This window comes from Catharus ustulatus, chromosome 30, assembly GCF_009819885.2.
Source record: "Catharus ustulatus isolate bCatUst1 chromosome 30, bCatUst1.pri.v2, whole genome shotgun sequence".
In the NCBI taxonomy this organism is placed as follows: domain Eukaryota; kingdom Metazoa; phylum Chordata; class Aves; order Passeriformes; family Turdidae; genus Catharus; species Catharus ustulatus.
Genome location: NC_046250.1, coordinates 2,872,570 through 2,896,242, shown reverse-complemented (window position 1 = coordinate 2,896,242; position 23,673 = coordinate 2,872,570). Strand labels below are relative to the sequence as shown.

The 23,673-nt window shown below is 54.5% G+C and overlaps 1 protein-coding gene across 3 annotated transcripts in view; it reads left to right on the top strand.

Annotated features, from left to right (window-relative positions):
• Positions 1 to 623: 623 nt before the first annotated feature.
• Positions 624 to 23,673, top strand: part of KIRREL1 (kirre like nephrin family adhesion molecule 1) — a 37,093-nt gene continuing 14,043 nt past the window's right edge. For 2 of the 3 annotated variants that reach the window (XM_033082944.1, XM_033082943.1), the window contains exons 1-3: positions 624 to 860; positions 20,333 to 20,482; positions 23,360 to 23,509. In XM_033082944.1, the coding sequence (XP_032938835.1) occupies positions 809 to 860; positions 20,333 to 20,482; positions 23,360 to 23,509 (352 nt within the window). In that variant the 5' untranslated portion in view covers positions 624 to 808. Of the gene's footprint in view, positions 861 to 20,332; positions 20,483 to 20,660; positions 20,671 to 23,359; positions 23,510 to 23,673 lie in introns of all 3 variants that reach the window. The other variant, XM_033082945.1, reaches the window with a different exon arrangement.

Here is a 23,673-nt window from a genome sequence, read left to right as displayed (position 1 = left end):
TTTTCACCCCGAAAATCCCATTTTTCACCCCAAAATCCCATTTTTCTACCCAAATTCACCATTTTCCACCCGAAAAATCCCATTTTCCCCCAAAAAAATCCCATTTTCCCCCCCAAATCCCCCATTTCCCACCCAAAACCCTCGATCCTCACCCCAAAAATCCCATTTCCTCCCCCCCCAAATCCCCATTTTTTCAACCCAAAATCCCATTTCCCCCCCCCCAAAATCCCGGATTCTCACCCCAAAATTCCCATTTCTTCACCCAAAATCCCCGATTTTCACCCCAAAAATACCATTTTTCCCCCGAAATCCCCCATTTTTTCACCCAAAATCCTGGATTCTCCCTCCAAAAATCCCATTTTTCCCCAAAAAAATCCCATTTTCCCCCAAAAAATCCCATTTTTCCCCAAAAAAATCCCATTTTCCCCCCGAAAATCCCCATTTTTCACCCGAAATTCCCCATTTTTCCCCCAAAAAATCCCATTTTCCCCCCCAAATCCCCCATTCCCCACCCAAAACCCCCGATCCTCACCCCAAACCCTCCCTCCCCCCCCCTCCCCTCCCCCTCCCCCCCCCTCCCCTCCCCCTCCCCTCGCCCCCCTCTCCCCCCCCCGCCCCGCCCCCTCCTCTCCGGGGCTCTCAGCGGAGCCTCCGTGGCCATTCCGGGCCGCGGGGCCACCCCAAAAACCCCCAAAAAAACCCAAAAAAAATCCCCAAAAATTCAACCCGAGTGGGGTGGCCACCGAAGGGCGCCCCGGGGCTACCGGGAGCACCGGAGGCCCTGCCCGTGGCCAGCCCGGAGCGGGAGATGCGGGTCCTGCTCCTCTGCCTGCTCGGGGTCGCGGGGAGCCGCGGGCAAGGTGGGCGAGCCGAGCGGGGGGTTCGGGGGTTCGGTTTTACCGGGGGGGGTTCGGGTTTTACCGGGGGGGTTCGGTTTTTACCGGAGGGGGTACCGGGGGGAGGTTCTAGGGGGGTACCGGGAGGTTTTGAGGCGGTACCGGGAGGTTTTGTGATGGTACCGGGGGGTCTGGGGGGTACCGGGGGTTCGGTTTTTACCGGGGGGAGTTCGGGGGTTCGGTTTTTACCGGAGGGGGTACCGGGGGTGGTTCTAGGGGGGTACCGGGAGGTTTTTTGATGGTACCGGGAGGTTTTGAGGTGATACCGGGAGGGTTTGTGATGGTACCGGGGGGTTTGAGGCGGTACCGGAGGGGTCTGAGGATACCGGGGGGGTTCGGGGGATTCGGTTGTGAACGGGAGGGGGTTCGGGAGGTGGTTCTAGGGGGATACCGGGAGGGTTCGTGATGGTACCGGAGGGGTCGGGGGGTACCGGGGTTCGGTTGTGAACGGGGGGGGTTCGGAGGGTGGTTCTAAGGGGGTACCGGGAGGTTTTGAGGTGGTACCGGGAGGGTTTGTGATGGTACCGGGGGATTCGTGGTGGTACCAGAGGGGTCGGGGGGTTCGGTTTTTACCGGGGGGGGTACCGGGGGGTGGTTCTAAGGGGGTACCGGGAGGTTTTCTGATGGTACCGGGGTGTTTGAGGCGGTACCGGAGACGTCTGGGGGGTACCGGGAGATTGGGAGGGTTCGGGGGTTCGGTTTTTACCGGAGGGGGTACCGGGGGGAGGTTCTAGGGAGGTACCGGGAGGGTTTGTGATGGTACCGGAGGGGTTCGGGGAGTACCGGAGGGGTCTGGGGGATACCAGGGGGTTCGGTTTTTACCGGGGGGGGTTCGGCGGGGGGTTCTAAGGGGGTACCGGGAGGTTTTGAGGTGGTACCGGGGGCTTTTGTGATGGTACCGGGGGTTTGAGGCAGTACCGGAGGGGTCTGGGGGGTACCGAGGGGTACCGGGGTTCGGTTGTGAACGGGGGAGGTTCGGGGGGTACCGGGGAGGGGGAGTTCGGGGGTTCGGGGGTTCGGTTTTTACTGGAGGTGGTTCGGAGGGTGGTTCTAAGGGGGTACCGGGAGGTTTTGAGGTGGTACCGGGGGCTTTTGTGATGGTACCGGGGGTTTGAGGCAGTACCGGAGGGGTCTGGGGGGTACCGAGGGGTACCGGGGTTCGGTTGTGAACGGGGGAGGTTCGGGGGGTACCGGGGAGGGGGAGTTCGGGGGTTCGGGGGTTCGGTTTTTACTGGAGGTGGTTCGGAGGGTGGTTCTAAGGGGGTACCGGGAGGTTTTGTGCTGGTACCGGGGTGTTTGAGGCGGTACCGGAGGGGTTCGGGGGGTACTGGGGGTTCGGGGGACGTTCTAGGGGGGATTTGTGATGGTACCGGGGGATTCGTGGGTGCTTTGAGGCGGTACCGGAGGGGTTCGGGGGGTACCGGAGGGTTTTGGGGGGTTCGGTTTTTACCGGAGGGGGTTCGGGGGGTGGTTCTAAGGGGGTACCGGGAGGTTTTGAGGTGGTACCGGGAGGGTTTGTGATGGTACCGGGAGGGTTTGTGATGGTAGCGGAGGGGTCTGGGGGGTACCGAGGGGTACCGGGGTTCGGTTGTGAACGGGAGGGGTTCGGGGGGTGGTTCTAGGGCGGTACCGGGAGGGTTCGTGGTGGTACTGGAGGGGTCTGGGCGTACCGGGGGGTTCGGGGGTTCGGTTTTTACCGGGGCTGGTTCGGGGGGGTGGTTCTAGGGGGGTACCGGGGCGTTTTGTGATGATTCTGGGGGGTTTGGGGGGGTTCGGTTGTGAACGGGGGAGGTTCGGGGAGGTTCTAGGAGGGTACTGGCAGGTTTTGAGGTGGTACCAGGAGGGTTTGTGATGGTACCAGAGGGGTCGGGGGGTACCGGGGGTTCGGTTTTTACCGGGGGAGGGTTCGGGGGAGGTTCTAGGGGGGTACCGGGAGGTTCGTGGTGGTACCGGGGGGGTTTGTGGGGTTTTGGAGATGTTTAGGGTGGTACCAGGGGGGTTCTGGAAGTGTTCGTGGTGGTACCGGGGATGTTCTGGGGATGTTTGAGGTGGTACCGTGGTGGTACCGGGGGGATTTGTGGTGGTACCGGGGGTTTGTGGTGATTCCGGTGATGTTTGTGGCGGTACCGGGGGGTTTGTGGCGGTTCCGATGATGCTCGTGGTGGTACCAGGGGGTTTGTGGTGGTACCAGTGATGTTTGTGGTGGTTCCGGTGATGTTTGTGATGGTACCGGGAGTGGTTCTGGGGAGGATTTGCCATGGTACTAGTGATGTTTGTGGCGGTACCGGTGATGTTTGTGGCGGTACCGGACTGTTTGTGGCGGTACCAGGGGGTTTGTGGTGGTACCGGAGAGGTTCCGGGACAATCGCGGTTGGTTCTGTTCAATCCCGGGCCCCGGGGTTCGGAAATCTCGGGGTGGGTTTGTGTGGATTCGGTACCGGGGGGTCCTGATGGGACCGGGCCCGGTTCTCCCAAATCCCGGGGCTTGTTCTCCTTGATCCCCCCTCTCCGGTACCGGAAGGTCCTGGTGGAATCCGGGCCACTCCTCCCGGACCCTCCCCCGCCGGTACCGGGCCCGGTTCCCCCAAATCCCGGGACTGGTCCGTGTGGATTGCTCTGAGTCTGTACCGGGAGGTTCTGATGGGACCGGGCCCGGTTCTCCCGAATCCCGGGACTGGTTTGCCCCTCTTCGGTACCGGAGGGTCCCGGTAGAATTCGGGCCGCTCCTCCTGGACCCTCCCTCTCCGGTACCGGGCCCGGTTCTCCCTGTCCTGGGACTGGATCGCTCTGATTCGGTACCGACGGATCCCTCCGGTACCGGGCCCGGTTCTCCCTGTCCCGGGACTGGTTCTCATGAGCTCCCCTCCGGTACCGGGCCCGGTTCTTCCCCCGCTCCTCTCCTTTCCCCCCGGTTCCGTTCCCGTTGGATCCCTGGGACCGGAATCGCGATTTTGGGTCCCCCCTTCCCCAAATTCAAACCCTGAACCTCCATCCCAGTTCCGGGGGCACCCCCAGATCCCAGCCCTGGAATTCCTGGGAAAACGGGGCTGGGGGGGATCCTTTTCCTCCCCTTTTTCCACATTTTTCCCATTTTTCCCCATTTTTCCACTTTTTTTCCTCATTTTTCCCCATTTTTCCCACTTTTTTCCCCATTTTTCCCCATTTTTCCCCATTTTTTCCCCATTTTTCCCTATTTTTCCCCATTTTTCCCCATTTTTCCCCATTTTTTTCCATTTTTTCCCATTTTTCCAATTTTTTCCCCATTTTCCCCACTCTCCCCCACCCCCTCCATCCTCACAACCCCACCCCCCCCATTCCCAAAAACCCCAAAAATTTGGAATCCCCAAATTCACCCCAAATCTCCCCAAATCCTTTTTTTTGGAGGATCCTCCCTCCCTCCTCTCCCCTCCTCCTTCCCGAGCTGCAAAATCCAATCTAATTTTTAATTAAGGGGGCGGCGTTGCTAAGAGGCCGAGAGGGGGAAGGAGGAAAAAAAAAGGGATAAAAAGGGAAAAAAGAGAAAAAAAAAATTATAAAAAAACCACCAAAAACCCACCAAAAAAATCCCAAAAAACTCCAAAAAAATAAGAAAAAATCCCTTAAAAATCCCTAAAAAAATCCCAAAAAAATCCCAAAAAACGGGGATAAGAATGGTGTGGGGCGCGGGGGTTTTCAAAGGGACGGAATTTGTGTTTTGGGGTCGGGGGCAGGGCCGGGACCCCTCCCCGGAGCTCTCCCGGGAACAAAAGCGGCGCCGCTGCCGCCCGGGAGGGAGAGAGGGAGGGGAGGGAAAGGGGGGAGGGAGGCCCCGGGTTGGGGCGGGACGGGCCCGGTTTGGGGTCCAGGGCTCCGGTTTGGGGTCGATGGTTTCAGTTTGGGGTCGATGGCTCCGGTTTGGGATGGGACAGTTCCAGTTTGGGATCAATGGTTTCAGTTTGGGATCAATGGCTCCAGTTTGGGGTCAGTGGCTCCGGTTTGGGGTTGATGGTTCCAGTTTGGGGTCGATGGTTTCAGTTTGGGGTCGATGGCTCCGGTTTGGGATGGGACAGTTCCAGTTTGGGGTCAATGATTCCTGTTTGGGGTCGATGGCTCCGGTTTGGGGTCAGTGGTTTCAGTTTGGGGTCAGTGGTTTCAATTTGGGGTCAATGGTTTCAGTTTGGGATGAGAGCTCTGGTTTGGGATGGGACAGTTCTAGTTTTGGATCAGTGGCTCCGGTTTGGGGCGGGATGGCCCCAGTTTGGGGTCAGTGGCTCTGGTTTGGGGTTGATGGCTCCGATTTGGGGTCAATGGTTTCAGTTTGGGACAGGATGGCTCCGATGGCATCAATGGCTCCGGTTTGGGGTCGATGGTTCTGGTTTGGGGTCAATGGTTTCAGTTTGGGATGGGACAGTTCCAGTCTGGGGTCGATGGCTCCAGTTTGGGATCAGTGGTTTTGGTTTGGGGTCGATGGCTCCGGTTTGGGATTGATGGGTCTGTTTTGGGATGGGATGGCCCCAGTTTGGGTTGATGGGTCTGGTTTGGGATGAGGGCTCCAGTTTGGGGCGTGATGGCCCCAGTTTGGGATCAATGGTTTCAGTTTGGGATGGGACAGCCTCGGTTTGGGGTCGATGGCTCCACTTTGGGGTCAATGGCTCCGGTTTGGTGTCGACGGTTTCAGTTTGGGGTCGATGGTTTCAGTTTGGGATGGGACAGCCCTGGTTTAGGATCGATGGCTCCGGTTTGGGGTTGATGGGCCAGGAGGGCCCCAGTTTGGGATTGATGGTTCCAGTTTGGGGTCGATGGCTCCGTTTTGGAATGGGACAGCCCTGGTTTGGGGTCAATGGTTTCAGTTTGGGGTGGGACGACCCTGGTTTGGGGTCAGTGGCTCTGGTTTGATGTCGATGGCTCCAGTTTGGGGTCAGTGGCTCCAGGTTGGGATTGATGGCTCTGGTTTGGGGTCGGTGGTTTCAGTTTTGGATCAATGGCTCCAGTTTGGGGCGGGACAGCCCCAGTTTGGGGTCGATGGTTTCAGTTTGGGGCAGGATGGCCCCGGTTTGGGGTCAGTGGGTCCAAGTTGGGATCAATGGCTCCAGTTTGGGGTCAGTGGTTTCACTTTGGACTCTATGGGTCTGGTTTGGAATGGGAGGGCTCCAGTTTGAGGCGGGATGGTCCCAGTTTGGGATCAATGGTTTCAGTTTGGAACAGGATGGCTCTGGTTTGGGTTGAGAGCTCCAGTTTGGGGTTGATGGTTCCAGTTTGGGGTAGGACAATGAAGTTTGGGACGGAACAGCCCCGGTTTGGGGTCGATGGTTCTGGTTTGGGGTCAGTGCCTCCAGTTTGGGGTCGATGGGCCAGGACGGCTCCGGTTTGGGCTGGGTTTCAGTGATTTTGGGGTGATTTTGGATGATTTGGGGTGATTTGAGTCATTTCAGGGTGACTTTTTGCAATTTTCTGTGATTTTGGGGTGAATTTTGGTAATTCTTGGTGATTTTTGGTAATTTTTGGTGATTTTGGGTGATTTTTGGTTACTTTTGAGGTGATTTGAGGTGATTTTGAGTGGAATTGTCAGGAATTATTGGGAATTATTTGGAATTGTCAGAAATTATTGAGAATTATTGGGAATTATCGGGAATTATCGAGAATTATTGGGAATTATTGAAAATTATCAGGAATTTTCACTGGGAATTATCAGAAATTATTGGGAATTATTGGGAATTTTTGGGAATTATCAAGAACTATTGAGAATTATTGAGAATTATCAGGAATTATTGAGAATTATCGGGAGTTATCAGGAATTATTGGGAATTACCAGGAATTATCAGGAATTTTCAGGAATTATTGATAATTAATTATTGAGAATTATCGAGAATTTTCAGGAATTATTGAGAATTGATTGTCCCTTCCCTCCCCTTAATTGCTGGAGGTTTAATCATCAAAGGCTCCTTTTGGTTTGATTATCTCTTAATTAATCACTCAGCCGCTAATTGCGGTCTGCGGGGCACGCGGCTCATTTGCATAAACCGCGGGAAAAGGGGGGAGGGGACATTTGGGGACATCGAGGTGGCACCGGGAAAAGGAAAAGGGGACACTGAAGTGGCAGATTTGGGATTTGGGATTTAGGATTTGGGATTTGGGATCAGGGATCTCAGATTTAGGGTCTGGGATCTGGGATCTGGGATTTGGGATCTCAAAATCTGGATTTGGGATCTCAGATCTGGGATCTGCGATCTCACATTAGGGATCCGGGATCTGGGATTTGAGATCTCAGATTTTGGATTTGGGGTCTGGAATTTGGGATCTGGGATCAGGGATTTGGGATCAGGGACCTCAGATTTAGAGTCTGGGATTTGGGATCTGGGATCAGGGATTTGGGGTCTGAGATCAGGGATTTGGGATCTCAAATTCTGGATTAGGGATCTGGGATTTGGGATCAGGGATCTCAGATTTTGGATTTAGGATGTGGTATTTGGGTTCAGGGATCTCATATTTGGGATCTGGTTCAGGGATTTAGGATCAGGAATCTCAGATTCAAGGTCTGGGATTTGGGATCTGGGATCTGGAATCAGGGATCTCAGGTTCAGGGTCTGGGATTTAGGATCTGGGTTCAGGGATTGGGGATCTCGAATTTTGGATTTGGGGTCTGGGATTTAGGATCTGGGATTTGGGATCTCAGATCTGGGATTTGGAATCTGAGATCTGAGATTTGGGATCAGGGAGTGGGGATCAGGGATCTTGGATTTGGGATTTAGAATCTGGGATCTCAAATTTTGTATCTGGGGTCTGAGATTTGGGATCGGGGATCTCAGACCGGAGATCTCAGGTTTGGATTTGAGATTTGGGATCCGAGATCTCGAATTTGGGACTGGGAATCTGGGATCTGAGATCTTGATTGACGATCTCAGATTTGGATTTGGGATCTGGGATGTGGGATCTGGAATCAGGAATCAGGAGTTTGGGATCAGGGATCTCAGATTTAGGGTCTGGGGTATGGGAACTCGAATTTGGAATTTGGGATCTGGGATCAGGGATTGGGGATCTGGGATTTGGGATCTCAAATTTCAGATTTGGGGTCTGAGATTTGAGATCAGGCATCAGCGATCTCATATTTGGGATTTGGGATCAGTGACTGGGGATCAGGGATCTCATATTTAGGATTTAGGATTTGGGATCTAAGATCTGGGATCTCAAATTTTAGATCTGGGATTTGGGATCTGGGATCTCAAATTTTGGATTTGGGGTCTGAGATCAGGGATCGGGGATCTGGAATCTCAGATTTGAGATCTCAGGTTTGAATTTGGGATCTGGGATCTGGAATCTGGGATTTGAGATCCAGGATTTGGGATTTGGGATCCAGGATTTGGGATCTGGGATCAGACATCTAGGATTTAGGATTTGGGATCTGGGATCTGGGATCTCCAGGATGCATCCAGAGACTCCAGAGGGAAAAAAGGAGGGAAAAAAGAGATTAAAAGGAGGAAAAAGGAAAAAAAGGGGAGGGGGGAGAGAAGAGAAAAAAAGGAGAGAAAAGAGAAAAGGGGGAAAGGAGAAAAAATGGGGGAAAAGGGGAAAAAAAGGAAAAAAAAAACCAAACCAAACTTTTCTGCAGGGCTGGAGGCGTTGCTGTGGCAACGGGGATTGGGATCCACATGGAAATGGGGGAAAAAAAGAGAATTTGGGAAAAAAGGGGAAAGGAGGAGGAGGAGGAAACAAAAAAATAAAATTATTTCCCAGTTTTGGAATAGGAACATTTTAATTTTTAAAATTTTTTAAAAATTGGGATTGATTTTGGGGTAATTTTAGGATAATTTTGAGATATTTTGGGGTAATTTTAGGGTAGTTTTAGGGGTGATTTTGGGGCAGTTTTGGGGTGATTTTGGGATAATTTTAGGATGACTTTGGGGTGATTTTGGGAACGATTTTGGGGTGATTTTTTGTTTTTTTCAATGGGTTTGAAGCAGGAATCAAATCCTTGGGAATCAAAGCCAGGAAAACGAGGCACAAAATTCCGATTTTTATTTTTATTTTTTTCCCCATAAAAAACCCTTAAGATTCTCTAAAAAAAAAATCAGAAAATAATTTTAAAAGACCCCAAAATGGATGAAATTCACCCCGAAAAAAATCTGGGCCGGGCTGGGGAAGAGAGGGTTAAAAATTCGGAGTTTTTCTGGGTGGTTTTTTTTTTCTCTCCTTTCCAGAGGGAGCCTGGGCAGGAAATTCCTGGAATTCCAAAAGTGTGGGATCATGGAGAGGCTGAGCAGGGAGAGGGAGCGGGGAGAAAAATCCCAAAAAAGGCCCCAAAAGCTGCAAAAAAAATCTTAAAAACAGCGTGACTATTCCCCATAAATATATCAAATATCCCCCCAAAAAATATCCTGAAAGTACCCCAAAAATCCCCCAAAAAATAAAAACAAATGCCCCCAAAAATCAAAATAAAGGCCCCCAAAACAGCAAAAAAAAAAAATCCTAAAAAATATCTTGAATATGTCCCCCAAAAAATACTGAAACTGCCCCAAAAAAATCCCCAAAAAAGTCCCCCAAAAGAGCAAAAAAATCCTAAAAACAGCGTGGATATTCCCCCCAAAAAATATTGAATATCCTCCCCAAAAAACCCTGAAACTATGTCCAAAAAATCCCAAAAAAATCCCAAAATCACCCCAAAAAAATCCCCCAAAAATCGTGAATATTCCCCCCACAAAAATCCTGAAACTACCCCAAAAAAATCCTGAAATTACCCCCAAAAATCCCCCCAAAATCCCGAAATCACCCCAAAAAAAACCCGAAAATTGTGAATATTCTCCCCAAAAAATCCTAAGTATGCCCCCCAAAAAATCCTGAAATTAACCCAAAAAAATCCCCCCAAAAATTCTGAATTACCCCCAAAAAATCCCGATTTTACCCCCCAAAAAATCCTGATTTTACCCCCAAAAAAATCCCAAATTCACCCCTCAAAAAATTCAAAAATCCCCCCAAAATATCCCCAAAATCCCCCCCAAATTCTCCCCTCCCCCCTTTTCCCCTCTGGGAATTCCTCCTCCCTGGTTAATTAATTAGGAACAATCTCTAATTAAGGTTTTTGTGTGCGCTGGGGGGGAAAGAAAGAAAAAAATTCCAAATTTAATGAGAGGAAAAAAAAATTAAAAATAAAAATTAAAATAAATGCGCCGGCGTCGTTCCCCTCCCTCGTTAGCGATGCCTTAATGAGATGTGGGTAATTAATGGGAGTGAGTAATTAATTCTGGGGAATTTGGGGACATTTGGGGAAAATTCTGGAAACTCTGGAAATTCAGGATTCAGGGAAATTCAGGGAAATATGGGGAAAATCCGGAAAATCCTGGAAATTCAGGAAATTCAGGATTCAGGGAAATTCAGGGAAATTTGGGGAAAATCTGGAAATTCAGGAAATTCTGGAAAATTCAGGGAATTCTGGGGAATTCAGAATTCTGGGAAATTTGGGGAAATTCTGGAAATCCAAGGAATTCGGGAAGTTCTGGAAAATTCTGGGAAATTCAGATTTTGGGGAAATTCTGGAAATTCTGGGAATTCTGGGAAATTCTGGGGAATTCTGCAGCCGTGCCTCAGTTTCCCTTTGGCAATTCGGTGTCACTAAGGCCATGGGGACATCCCTAAAGTCACCAACTCAGTGCCACCATCATGGGGACATCCCAGTGCCACCATCATGGGGACATTCCTGTCCCCAATTCCAGTGCCACCACCATGGGAACGTCCCTAAAGTCACCAAACTCACACCCCAGTGCCACCAAGGCCATGGGGACATCCTGGTGCCACTAAAGCCATGGGGACCCTCCTGTCCCAAATCCCAGTGTCACCAAGGCCATGGGGACATCCCCAATGTCACCAATCCTGGTGCCACCATCATGGGGACATCCTGGTGCCATTAAAGCCATGGGGACACTCCTGTCCCCAATCTCTGCCACCACCATGGGAATGTCCCAGTGTCACCAAGGCCATGGGGACATTCCTGTCCCCAATTCCAGTGCCGCCATCATGGGAACGTCTCTAAGGCCACCAAGGCCATGGGGACATCCCTAAAGTCCCCAAATCCTGGTGCCACCATCATGGGGACATCCCCAAAGTCACCAACCCCAAATCCCAGTGCCACCAGCCTGGGGACATCCTGGTGTCACCAAGGCCATGGGGACATCCCCAACGTCACCAATCTCAGTGCCACCAAGGCCGTGGGGACACCCCTGTCCCCAATCCCGGGGCCACCACCATGGGGACATCCTGATGCCATCAAAGCCATGTTTGTCCCGATGTCACTTTGTCCCTGTCCCTGTCCTGTCCCCTTTGTCCCCCCAGCAGTGACACTGACCTAAAACCAGGAATGAGGGGAGCACCAGACCCCCAAAATCTGTCCAAGGAGCGACCCAGGGACACCGTGGTGACACCAGGGGTGACAGGGAGGTGACAGGGAGGTGACAAGTGCCACCCTCAGCTTGTCCCCGCTCCCAGAGTGAAAATCATGAGTGGGGGAGGCACCAGAGCCCCCACAAAATCTGCCCAAGAAGCGTCCTGGGGATTGTCCCCACAGGTTTGGGGACACGGAGGTGACACTGAGATGACAGGGAGGTGACACTGATGGTGACAGGGAGGTGACAAGTGCCACCCCCAGCCTGTCCCCACTCCCAGAGTGAAAACCAGGAATGGGGGAAGCACCGGACCCCCCCAAAATCCTCCTGAGGAGCGTCCTGGGGATTGTCCCCACAGGTTTGGGGACACGGGGGTGACACTGGGGTGACACTGGGGTGACAGGGAGGTGACACTGATGGTGATAGGGAGGTGACAGGGAGGTGACAAGTGCCACCCCCGAGCTGTCCCCACTCCCAGAGTGAAAATCAGGAATGGGGGAGGTACCGGAGCCCCAAAAAATCCTCCTGAGGAGCGTCCTGGGGATTGTCCCCATAGGTTTGGGGACACGGGGGTGACACTGGGGTGACACAAGGGTGACAGGGAGGTGACACTGATGGTGATAGGGAGGTGACAAAGGCCACCCCCAGCTTGTCCCCACTCCCAGAGTGAAAATCAGGAATGGGGGGAGGCACCGGAGCCCCAAAAAATCCTCCTGAGGAGCGACCTGGGGATTGTCCCCACAGGTTTGGGGACACGGGGGTGACACAGGGGTGACACAAGGGTGACAAGTGCCACCCCCGGGCTGTCCCCGCCCCGCCCCCGCGGGGAAGGGACGCTCCAGTTATTTCCAGTTTCGAGAGAGGCGAAATCAGAAAAACAAACGAGCGGAGCCAGCGTGGCCCCTCCCCCCGCGCCGGCGCCACCGCCAGGGTCCCCTCCTCCCCTTCATTGTCCCCTCCCCCCCTTCATTGTCCCCTCCCCCCCATCATTGTCCCCTGCGGGGTCACCTTGGCAGGGCCACCGCGGGGGGCGTGGTCAAAGGGATGTCCCCAAGGCCTTGGTGACACCGGGATGTGGGGCTGGTGGCATTAGGGATGTCCCCGTGGTGGTGGCACCGGGATTGGTGACCACAGGGGTGTCCCCATGGCCTTGGTGGCCTTAGAGACGTTCCCCATGGTGGTGGCACTGGAATTGGTGACAGGAATGTCCCCATGCTGGTGGCACTGGGATTGGTGACCAGAGGGGTGTCCCCATGGCCTTGGTGGCCTTAGGGATGTTCCCATGGTGGTGGCACTAAGATTGAGGACAGGAATGTCCCCAGGGTGGTGGCACTGGGATGATTTGGGACCACAGGGGTGTCCCCATGGCCTTGGTGACACTGAGATTGGGGACAGGAATGTCCCCATGCTGGTGTCACTGGGGTGTCCCCATGTTGGTGGCACTGGGATGATTTGGGACCACAGGGATGTCCCCATGCTGGTGGCACTGGGATTGGTGACCAGAGGGGTGTCCCCATGGCCTTGGTGGCCTTAGGGATGTTCCCATGGTGGTGGCACTGAGATTAAGGACAGGAATGTCCCCATGGCCTTGGTGGCACTGGGATGATTTGGGACCACAGGGGTGTCCCCATGGCCTTGGTGACACTGAGATTGGGGACAGGAATGTCCCCATGCTGGTGTCACTTGGGTGTCCCCATGTTGGTGGCACTGGGATGATTTGGGACCACAGGGATGTCCCCATGACCTTGGTGACACCAGGATTGGGGACAGGGATGTCTCCATGGCTTTGGTGGCACTGAGATGTCCCCAGGCTGGTGGTACCAGGATTTGGGACCACAGGGATGTCCCCCTGGCCTTGGTGACACTGAGATTGGGGACAGGAGTGTCCCCAGGGCCTTGGTGACGCTGGGATGTCCCCAAGCTGGTGGCACCGGGATTGGTGACTTTGGGAATGTCCCCATGGCCTTGGTGACACTGGGATTGGGGACAGGGACGTCCCCATGGCTTTGGTGGCACTAGGATGTCCCCATGCTAGTGGCACCGGGATTGGTGACTTTAGGGATGTCCCCATGGCCTTGGTGACACTGGGATGGCCCCAGGTTGGTGGCACTGGGATATGGGGACTTTAGGGTTGTCCCCATGGCCTTGGTGGTGCCGGGACTGGGGACAGGAGTGTCCCCATGGCCTTGGTGGCACTGGGATATGGGGACTTCAGGGTTGTCCCCATGGTGGTGGCACTGAGATTGGTGACTTTAGGGATGTCCCCATGGCCTTGGTGACACCAGGATGTCCCCACGGTGGTGGCACTGGGCTTGGAGACTTTAGGAATGTCACCATGGCCTTGGTGGCACTGAGATTGGGGACAGGGACATGGACAGGGACAGGATTGGGGACAGGGACAGGGACAATGACACGGCCACCACCCCGCGGGGACATCGCCGCGTCCCCGCCCCGCCGCGGGATTCAATTAAGGAGGAATTAAGGGCCGGGTTTTAATTAGTGCGGGATTAGGGGGCGGCCAGGCGGGGTCGGGGACAAAAAAGGGACAAAAAGGGACAAAAGGGACAGAAGGGACATTGGGGACACCCCCGAATTGCCGGGATGGAGCCCTGGGATCGCAAAAATCCCAAAATTCGCGGGAGGTGAAAAAGGAAAAAAAGGGAGGGAAAAAATTAGGGGAAAAAGGGAAAAATAATAAAATAAAAAAAGGGGGGAAGGGAAGAAAAAGAAGGAAAAAATTGGGGAAAAAAAAGGGAAAAGGGGAGGGGAAAAAAGAGGGAAAAGGAGAAAAAAGGGGGAGAAAAGAAAAAATAAAGGAAAAAAATGGGGAAAAAAGGGGAAAAAAGAAAAAAAAGGAGGGGAATCGGGAAAAGGAGGAATAAAAATGGAAAAAAGGGGGAAAAAAAGAAAAAATGAAGGGAGAAAAAAGGGGGGAAAGGAAAAAAAAAGGGGAGGGGGAAGAGAGGAAAAAGAAGGAAAAAGGAAGGAAAAAAGGGGGAAAAGGAGGAATAAAAGGGGGGAAAAACGAAGGGAAAAAAAGGGGGAAAGGAGGAAAAAAAGGGGGGGAAATGAGGGGAAAAAAGGGGAAAAAAGGAGAGGGGGATAAAGGGAAAAAATGAGGAATAAAAAAAGAAAAAATGAAGGAAAAAAAAAAGGGGAAAAAAACTGGGAAAGGAGCAAATCCCGGGAATTTCAGCGAGGTTTGGGGGTTTTGGGCCCCCAAAATCCCGGATTGTTTGGGGTGACACTTTGGGGACATTTTGGGGACACGGCGGTGGCCTCACGTCCCCTCCCCTCGCCCGTAGCCGGGGCCGGGCCTGAGCTGAAAAGTCCCAAATTCCAGAATCCCAAAATAGTTCCTGGGAGGGGGGAGGGGCGGGGAGGGGCCAGAGCTGAGCTGGGAACCGCGCGGGAAAACGGGCTGGAATTCGCGGGAAAAACGGGGTGGAATTCGCGGGAAAAACGGGGTGGAATTCGCGGGGAAAACGGGGTGGAATTCGCGGGAAAAACGGGGTGGAATTCGCGGGGAAAACGGGCTGGAATTCGCGGGAAAAACGGGGTGGAATTCGCGGGAAAAACGGGGTGGAATTCGCGGGAAAAACGGGGTGGAATTCGCGGGAAAAACGGGGTGGAATTCGCGGGAAAACGGGGTGGAATTAGCGGGGAAATTAGGGTGGAATTAGCGGGAAAACCTGGTTGGAATTCTCAGGGAAATGGAGTTGAAATTCCGGGGAAAATTGAGTTGGAATTCCCTGGAAAATGGGACTGGAATTCGCGGGAAATGGGGCTGGAATTTGCGGGAAAAATGGGATTGATCCCTGATAAAATGAGGTTGGAATTCCTGGGGAAATGGGATCCCACATCCCTGGGAAAATGGGATTGATCTGTGGAAAAATGGGGTCCCGAATTCCCGGGAAATGGGGGTGAATTTCTGAGGAAATGGGATCCCAAATCCCCATCGGGATGGGACCCCAAATTCCCAGCACTGCTGGGGTTTCCCTCCTCGTCCCATCCCATAAATCCCAGAAATCCCATCCCATAAATTCCACCCCATCCCATCCCATCCTATAAATCCCATCCTAAAATCCCACCCCAAAATCCCATCAATCCCATCCCATCTCACCCCACAAAACCCTTCAATCCCATCCCATAAATCTCATCCAAAAATCCCATCCCGCCCCACAAATCCCATCCCAAATCCTATCCCATCAACCCCATCCCAAAATCCCACCCCAAACCCTACAAATTCCATAAATCCCATCTCAAAATCCCATCTCATAAATCCCATCCCAAAATCCCCAAATCCCAAAATCCCACCCCACAAATCCCAAAATCCCACCCCACAAATCCCATCAATCCCATCCCATAAATTCCATTCCAAAATCTCATCAATCCCACCCCAAACCCCACAAATCCCATCCCAAAATCCCCAAATTCCATCAACCCCATCCCAAAATCTCTTCCCAAAATCCCATCCTATGAATCCCATCCTATAGATCCCATCCCATCTCATCCCACCCTACAAATCCCATAAATCCCATCCCAAAATCTCATCCCATAAATCCCATCCCAAAATCCCATCCCAAACCCCACAAATTCCATAAATCCCATCCCAATCCCATCTCATAAATCCCATCCCAAAATCCCAAAATCCCACCCCACAAATCCCATCAATCCCATCCCATAAATTCCATTCCAAAATCTCATAAATCCCACCCCAAACCCCACAAATCCCATCCCAAAATCCCCAAATTCCATCAACCCCATCCCAAAATCCCACCCCAAAATCCCATCCCATCAATCCCATCAATCCCATCCCAAAATCTCTTCCCAAAATCCCATCCTATGAATCCCATCCTATAGATCCCATCCCATCTCATCCCACCCCACAAATCCCATAAATCCCATCCCAAAATCCCATCAATCCCTTCCCATAAATTCCATTCCAAAATCTCATAAATCCCACCCCAAAAACCACAAATCCCATAAATCCCATCCTAAAATTCCAAAATCCACAAACCCCACAAATCCCATCAATCCCACCCCAAAATCCCACCCCAAACCCCATAAATCCCATCCCAAAATTCCATCCCAAAAATCCCAAAATCCCACCCCAAAATTCCCCCCAGGGTCCCCTCCCTTTTTTTCCCCTCTCCCTTTTCCTCTCCGCTCCAAGAAATCCAAATCCTCTTTTCTTTAAAAAGAGAGAAGAAAAAAAAAAAAACCCAAAAAACCAAAAAAAATCCAACTCGGGGAAAAGCTTTTTTTTATTTTTTTATTTTTAAATTTTTTTTAGGATTCTTCTCCCTCCTCGCCTTTTTTTTTTTTTTTTTTTGTGGTTTTATTTTTAAAGTTTTTTTTTTTTTTTCATTAAAAATAGAAGCGAACGAGGCGGGAGGAGAAGGGGAGAAAAGGAAGGAGAGAGAAAATAAAGAGGGGAAAAAAGGGAAAAATGAAAAAAAATTGGGAAAAAAAGGAAAAAATGGGGGAAGAGGGATTCTCAGGATCCCTGGGATAAAACACCCCCAAATTTTTGGGATCAGACACCCCCAAATCAGAATCCCGGGGATCAGACACTCCCAAATTTTTGGGCTCAGACACCCCAGAATCCATGGGATAAAAATCCCAAATTTTTAGGATAGGACACCCCAAAATCCCCAAATTTATGGGATAAAACACCCCAAAATTTTTAGGATTGGACACCCCGAGATCCCCCGAAATCAGACACCCCCAAATTTTTGGGGACAGGGACTCGGGGATTTTGTGGGAGGATGAAGGAAGAAGCGGGGGATGGAGAGCAGGGATCGGGAAAATAAAAAAAACTGGGAATAATAAAAAAAAAAGATCAAAGAGGGAAAAAAAAGGGGGAGGGAGAGAGGGGGGGAGGGGAGGGAGAGAGGGGAAAGGGGGGAGGGAAAAGTGACAGGAGGGAATCGGGATTTGGGGGAAATTCAGGGAAAAACGGGCAAGGGATGGCACTGAATTTTGGGGTAAATCCAGGGGAAATCCATGGATTTGGGGGTGTTTAATCTTGGGGATCCCGGGGATTTTAGGGGAGTCTGATCTTGGTGGATCCTGAGGATCTTGGGGTGTCCCATCCCAAAAATTTGGGGGTGTTTTATCCCAGAGATCCCAGGATTCCTGATTTGGGGGTGTCATATCCCAGGGATTTGGGGATGTCTGATTCCGGGGATCCTGAGGATCTTGGGGTGGTCGATCCCAAAAATTTGGGGATGTTTTATCCCGGGTATTTGGGGATGTTTTATCCCAGGATTCCTGATTTGGGGGTGTCATATCCCATGGATTTGGGGGTGTCCATCCCGGGGATCCTGAGGATCTTGGGGTGGTCGATCCCAAAAATTTGGGGGTGTTTTATCCCGGGTATTTGGGGGTGTCTGATCCCGGGGATCCCCAAAATTCCGGCAATAGAAGCCCCCACCCCCACCCGCCGATTTTTTGGGGAGGATTTTGGGATTTATTTTTGGGATCAGAAGCAGGACACGCCCTGGATGGATTTCCCGAGATTCGGGAGGGGAGATTCCGAGCTCCGTGCTAATTCCAGTCCAATTTCGTGCTAATTCCATTCCAATTCTGTGCTAATTCCATTCCAATTCCGTGCCAGTTCCGTGCCAGTTCCGTGCCGCTTTCCAGATAAAAAATCCCGGGATTGGAGCGGGAGAAGTGGCCCCAGGGCGCAGCCTCATCCCAAACCCTCCCCCCGCTCCTGGCCCTGGCACGGCCCCGCTCGATTCCCACTGCGCGCGTGACACCGGATCGGGGACAGCGGGACTGGGGACACTGGGATCGAACTGGGACACCGGGACTGGGGACAACAGGACACCGGGATTGAACTGGGACCGGACTGGGGACATCAGGATCGGGGACACCAGGACTGGGGACACCGGGATCAAACCAGGACACCGGGACACCAAGATCAGGGACATCAGGGTTGAATCAGGACCGGACTGGGGACACCAGGATCAAATCAGGACCGGATTGGGGACACCGGGATTGAGGACATCGGGATTGAACCAGGACCGGGATTGAACTGGGACCAGGATCGGGGACAGCGGGACTGGGGACACTGGGATCGAACTGGGACACCAGGACTGGGGACAACAAGACACCGAGATCGGGGACAGCGGGGTTGGGGACACCAGGATCGAATCAGGACCGGACGGGGGACACCAAGATCGGGGACACTGGGATTGAACTGGGACCGGATTGGGGACATCAGGATCGGGGACACCGGGGCTGGGGACACTGGGATCAAACCAGGACACCGGGACACCGGTATCAGGGACACCGGGACACCGGGATCGGGGACACCGCGGTTGAATCAGGACCGGATTGGGGACACCGGGATCGGGGACAACAGGACACCGGGATCGAACTGGGACACTGGGGTTGGGGACAACGGGACTGGGGACACCTGGATTGAACTGGGATCAGGACACCGGGATCAGGGACAAAAGGACACCGGGATCAGGACACCAGGATTGGGGTCACCAGGATCGAACCAGGACCAGGATTGAACTGGGACTGGAATCGGGGACACCAGGATTGAACTGGGACTGGACTGGGGACACCGAGATCGAGGACACCAGGACCGGGGACACTGGGATCAAACCAGGACACCGGGACACCGGGATTTGGGACACCGGGATTGAATCAGGACCGGACTGGGGACACCAGGATTGGGGACAACAGGATCGAACTGGGACTGGGATTGAACTGGGATCGGGGACACCAGGATTGAACTGAGACTGGATTGGGGACACCGGGATCGGGGACAACAGGATCGAACTGGGACTGGGATTGAACCAGGATCAGGGACACCGGGATTGAACCGGGACTGGACTGAGGACAACGGGACTGGGGACACTGGAATTGAACCAGGACCAGGACTGGGGACAACAGGATCAAATCAAGACTAGGCTGGGGACACCGGGATCAGGGACACCGAGATTGAACCAGGACCGGGATTGAACTGGGACCAGGATCAGGGACACTGGGATTGAACTGGGACTGGATTGGGGACACTGGGATCAAACTGGGACCGGGATTGAACTGAGACTGGGGACAACAGGATCGAACCGGGACTGGGACACCGGGATTGGGGACAGCGGGATTGAACCAGGCCAGGATCGGGATCACCAGGATTGAACCGGGACTGGATTGGGGACACTGGGGTTGGGGACACCGGGATTGAACCAGGACTGGGATCAAGGACACCAGGATTGGGGACACTGGGATCGAACCGGGACCAGGACACTGGGATCGAACTGGGACTGGGATCGGGGACACCGGGATTAAATCGGGACCGGGAGAGGCAGGGCTGAACCTGGAGGGGTTGGGGGAGGTCACCAGGACTTTGTGGGGGTGGGAAGGTCCAGGAGGATCTCGAGGGGATCCTGGGCAGATCCAGGGATCCCAGGAGGATCTCAGACATCTCCAGGGGGATCTCAGGGGATCCCAGGAAGCTCTGGGGGATCCCAGAGGGATCTCAGACATCTCCAGGGTGATCTAGGGTAGATCCCAGTTGATCCCAGAGGATCCCAGCTGATCCCAGGAGGATCTCGAGGGGATCCCAGGCAGATCCAGGGATCCCAGATGCTCTGAGGGATCCCAGGTGGATCCCAGAGGATCCCACCTGGTCCCAGTTGATCCCTGGAGGATCTTGGGGTGATCCCAGCTGATCCCAGGAGGATCTCAGAGGGATCCCAGGAGGATCTCAGGGGGATCTCTGGTGTATCCCAACTGATCCCAGAGGATCCCAGTTGATCCCAGAGGATCCCAGGGACTCGGGCATGGCGGGCCGGGCGGCGCCGTGGTGCTGGGTGCCGGCACCGCGTGGTGACCGTGGTGGTGATGACGGTGACCGTGCTGGTGACCACGGTGGTGACCATGACAGTGACCGTGGTGGTGACCATGGTGCTGACCATGGCAGTGACCACGGTGGTGACCGTGGCGGTGATGGTAGTGGTGATGGCGGTGACCACGGTGGTAACGGTGGTGACCGTGGTGTTGACCGTGGCGGTGACCACGGTGTTGACCCCGGCGCTGACCGCGGTGCCGGGCCCGCAGCGGTGCAGCCAAGGTTCGTGGAGGAGCCCGAGGACCGGACAGTGGTGGCCGGGCAGAGAATCGTCCTGTCCTGCGTGGTGCTCAACTACTCCGGCATCGTGCAATGGACCAAGGACGGGCTGGCCCTGGGCATGGGCCAGGGCCTCAAAGGTGCCCTGGGGCGGGGCGGGGTGGCAAACATGGGGTGCGGGTGGCAACCATGGGATGGGGGTGGCAATCATGGGACAGTGGTGGCAACCACGAGGTGGGAGTGGCAACCACGGGGTGAGGATGGCAACCATGGGACAGGGGTGGCAACCGTGGGGTGGGGGTGGCAACCATGGGCCAGGGCCTCAAAGGTACCCTGGGTAGGGTGGCAACCACGGGGTGGGGGTGGCAGCTGTGGGATGGGGGTGGCAATCATGGGATGGGGGTGGCTCTGGGGGTGGCAACTGTGGGGCAAGGGTGGCTTTGGGGGTGACACCATGAGGGGATGGTGGCTCTGGGGCTGTCCCCACAACCTGGGTGTGGGATTGGGGTGTCCCTGTGGGATCTGGGTGTTCCTGTGGGTTTGGGGTGTTTGGGGTGTCCCTGTGTCATTGGGATGTTTGGGGTGACCCGTTCCTGTCCCCAGTACCACGTACTGGGTATGGTGGGATTGAGGTGTTTGGGGTGTCCCTGTGGGATTGGGTTTTTGGGGTGTCCCAGAGTGTTTGGGGTTTTTGGGGTGACCCCGTTACTGTCCCCAGCGTGGCCCTGTTACCGCGTGCTGGGCACAGTGGGATCCAGGGTGTTTGGGGTGTTTGGGGTGTCCCAGGATGTTTTGGGGTGTTTGGGGTGTCCCTCTGTCATTGGGGTGACCCCGTTGGTGTCCCCTCAGCCTGGCCCCGGTACTGCATGCTGGGCATGGTGGGTTTGGGATGTTTGGGGTTTTTGGGATGTTTGGGGTGTCCCTGTGGGTTTGGGGTGTTTGGGATGTTTGGGGTGTCCCTGTGGGTTTGGGGTGTTTGGGATGTTTGGGGTGTCCCTGTGGGTTTGGGGTGTTTGGGGTGTCCCTGTGTGACCCTGTTGGTGTCCCCCCAGCGTGGCCCCAGTACCGCGTGCTGGGCACGGTGGGGTCGGGGTGTTCGGAATGTTTGGGGTTTTTGGGGTGTCCCTGTGTGATCAGGGTGTTTTGGGGTTTTTGGGGTGACCCTGTTCCTGTCCCCAGTGTGACCCCGGTGTTTGGGGTGTTTGGGATGTCCCTGTGTCATTGGGGTGTCCCTGTGTGACCCCGTTCCTGTCCCCAGCCTGGCCCCAGTACCGCATGCTGGGCATGGTGGGTTTGGGATGTTTGGGGTGTCCCTGTGGGTTTGGGGTGTTTGGGATGTCCCTGTGTGACCCTGTTGGTGTCCCCCAGCCTGACCCCAGTACCACGTGCTGGGCACGGTGGGATCAGGATGTTTTGGGGTGTTTGGGGTGTCCCTGTGTGACCCCATTCCTGTCCCCCCAGCCTGACCCCGGTACTGCATGCTGGGCACTGTGGGGTTGGGATGTTTGGGGTGTTTGGGATGTTTGGGGTGTCCCTGTGGGTTTGGGATGTCCCTGTGTGACCCTCTTGGTGTCCCCCCAGCGTGGCCCCGGTACCGTGTGCTGGGCACGGTGGCATCAGGATGTTTTGGGGTGTTTGGGGTTTTTGGGGTGACCCCATTCCTGTCCCCCCAGCGTGGCCCCGGTACTGCGTGCTGGGCACGGTGGGATCAGGATGTTTTGGGGTGTTTGGGGTGTCCCAGGATGTTTTGGGGTGTTTGGGGTGCCCCTCTGTCATTGGGGTGACCCCGTTGGTGTCCCCTTAGCCTGGCCCCAGTACCGCGTGCTGGGCACGGTGGGATCAGGATGTTTGGGGTTTCTGGGATATTTGGGATGTCCCTGTGGGTTTGGGATGTTTGGGGTGTCCCTGTGTGACCCCGTTCCTGTCCCCAGCCTGGCCCCAGTACCGTGTGCTGGGCACGGTGGGATCAGGATGTTTTGGGATGTTTGGGGTTTTTGGGGTGACCCCGTTCCTGTCCCCCCAGCCTGAACCCGGTACCGCGTGCTGGGCACTGTGGGGTTGGGATGTTTGGGGTGTTTGGGATGTTTGGGGTGTCCCTGTGGGTTTGGGATGTCCCTGTGTGACCCTCTTGGTGTCCCCCCAGCCTGGCCCCGGTACCGCGTGCTGGGCAAGGTGGGGTCGGGGTGTTTGGGGTTTTTGGGATGTCCCTGTGTGATCAGGGTGTTTTGGGGTTTTTGGGGTGACCCCGTTCCTGTCCCCAGCCTGGCCCCGGTGTTTGGGGTGTTTGGGGTGTCCCTGTGTCATTGGGGTGTCCCTGTGTGACCCCATTCCTCTCCCCAGCCTGACCCCGGTACCGCGTGCTGGGCACAGTGGGTTTGGGATGTGTGGGGTGTTTGGGGTTTTTGGGGTGACCCTGTGTCATTGAGGTGACCCTGTTCCTGTCCCCCCAGCCTGGCCCTGGTACCGTGTGCTGGGCACGGTGGGGTCAGGATGTTTTGGGGTGTTTGGGGTGTCCCTGTGTGACCCCATTCCTGTCCCCCCAGCCTGACCCTGGTACTGCATGCTGGGCACTGTGGGGTTGGGATGTTTGGGGTGTTTGGGATGTTTGGGGTGTCCCTGTGGGTTTGGGATGTCCCTGTGTGACCCTCTTGGTGTCCCCCCAGCCTGGCCCCGGTACCGCGTGCTGGGCAAGGTGGGGTCGGGGTGTTTGGGGTTTTTGGGATGTTTGGGGTGTCCCTGTGGGTTTGGGGTGTTTGGGATGTTTGGGGTCATTGGGGTGTCCCTGTGTGACCCCATTTGTCCCCCCAGCGTGGCCCCGGTACCGCGTGCTGGGCACAGTGGGTTTGGGATGTTTGGGGTGTCCCTGTGTCATTGGGGTGTCCCTGTGTGACCCCATTTGTCCCCCCAGCGTGGCCCCGGTACCGCGTGCTGGGCACAGTGGGGTTGGGATGTTTGGGAGTTTTGTTGTGTCCCTGTGTCGTTGGGGTGTCCCTTTGTGACCCCATTTGTCCCCTCAGCGTGGCCCCGGTACCGCGTGCTGGGCACGGCCGACTCGGGCCAGTACAACCTGGAGATCAGCCAGGCCGAGCTCTCCGATGACGCCGCCTACGAGTGCCAGGCCACCGAGGCCGCGCTGCGCTCGCGCCGCGCCCGGCTCACCGTGCTCAGTGAGGCTGGCCCCGCGTCCCCAAATGTCCCCATTAATGTCCTCATTAATGTCCCCAGTGTACCAGTGTCCCCATTAATCTCCCAAGTGTCCCCAGTGTCCCACACATTCCCCAGTGTCCCCCACGGTCTCTGATGTCCCCAGTGTCACCAGTGTTGCCCAATG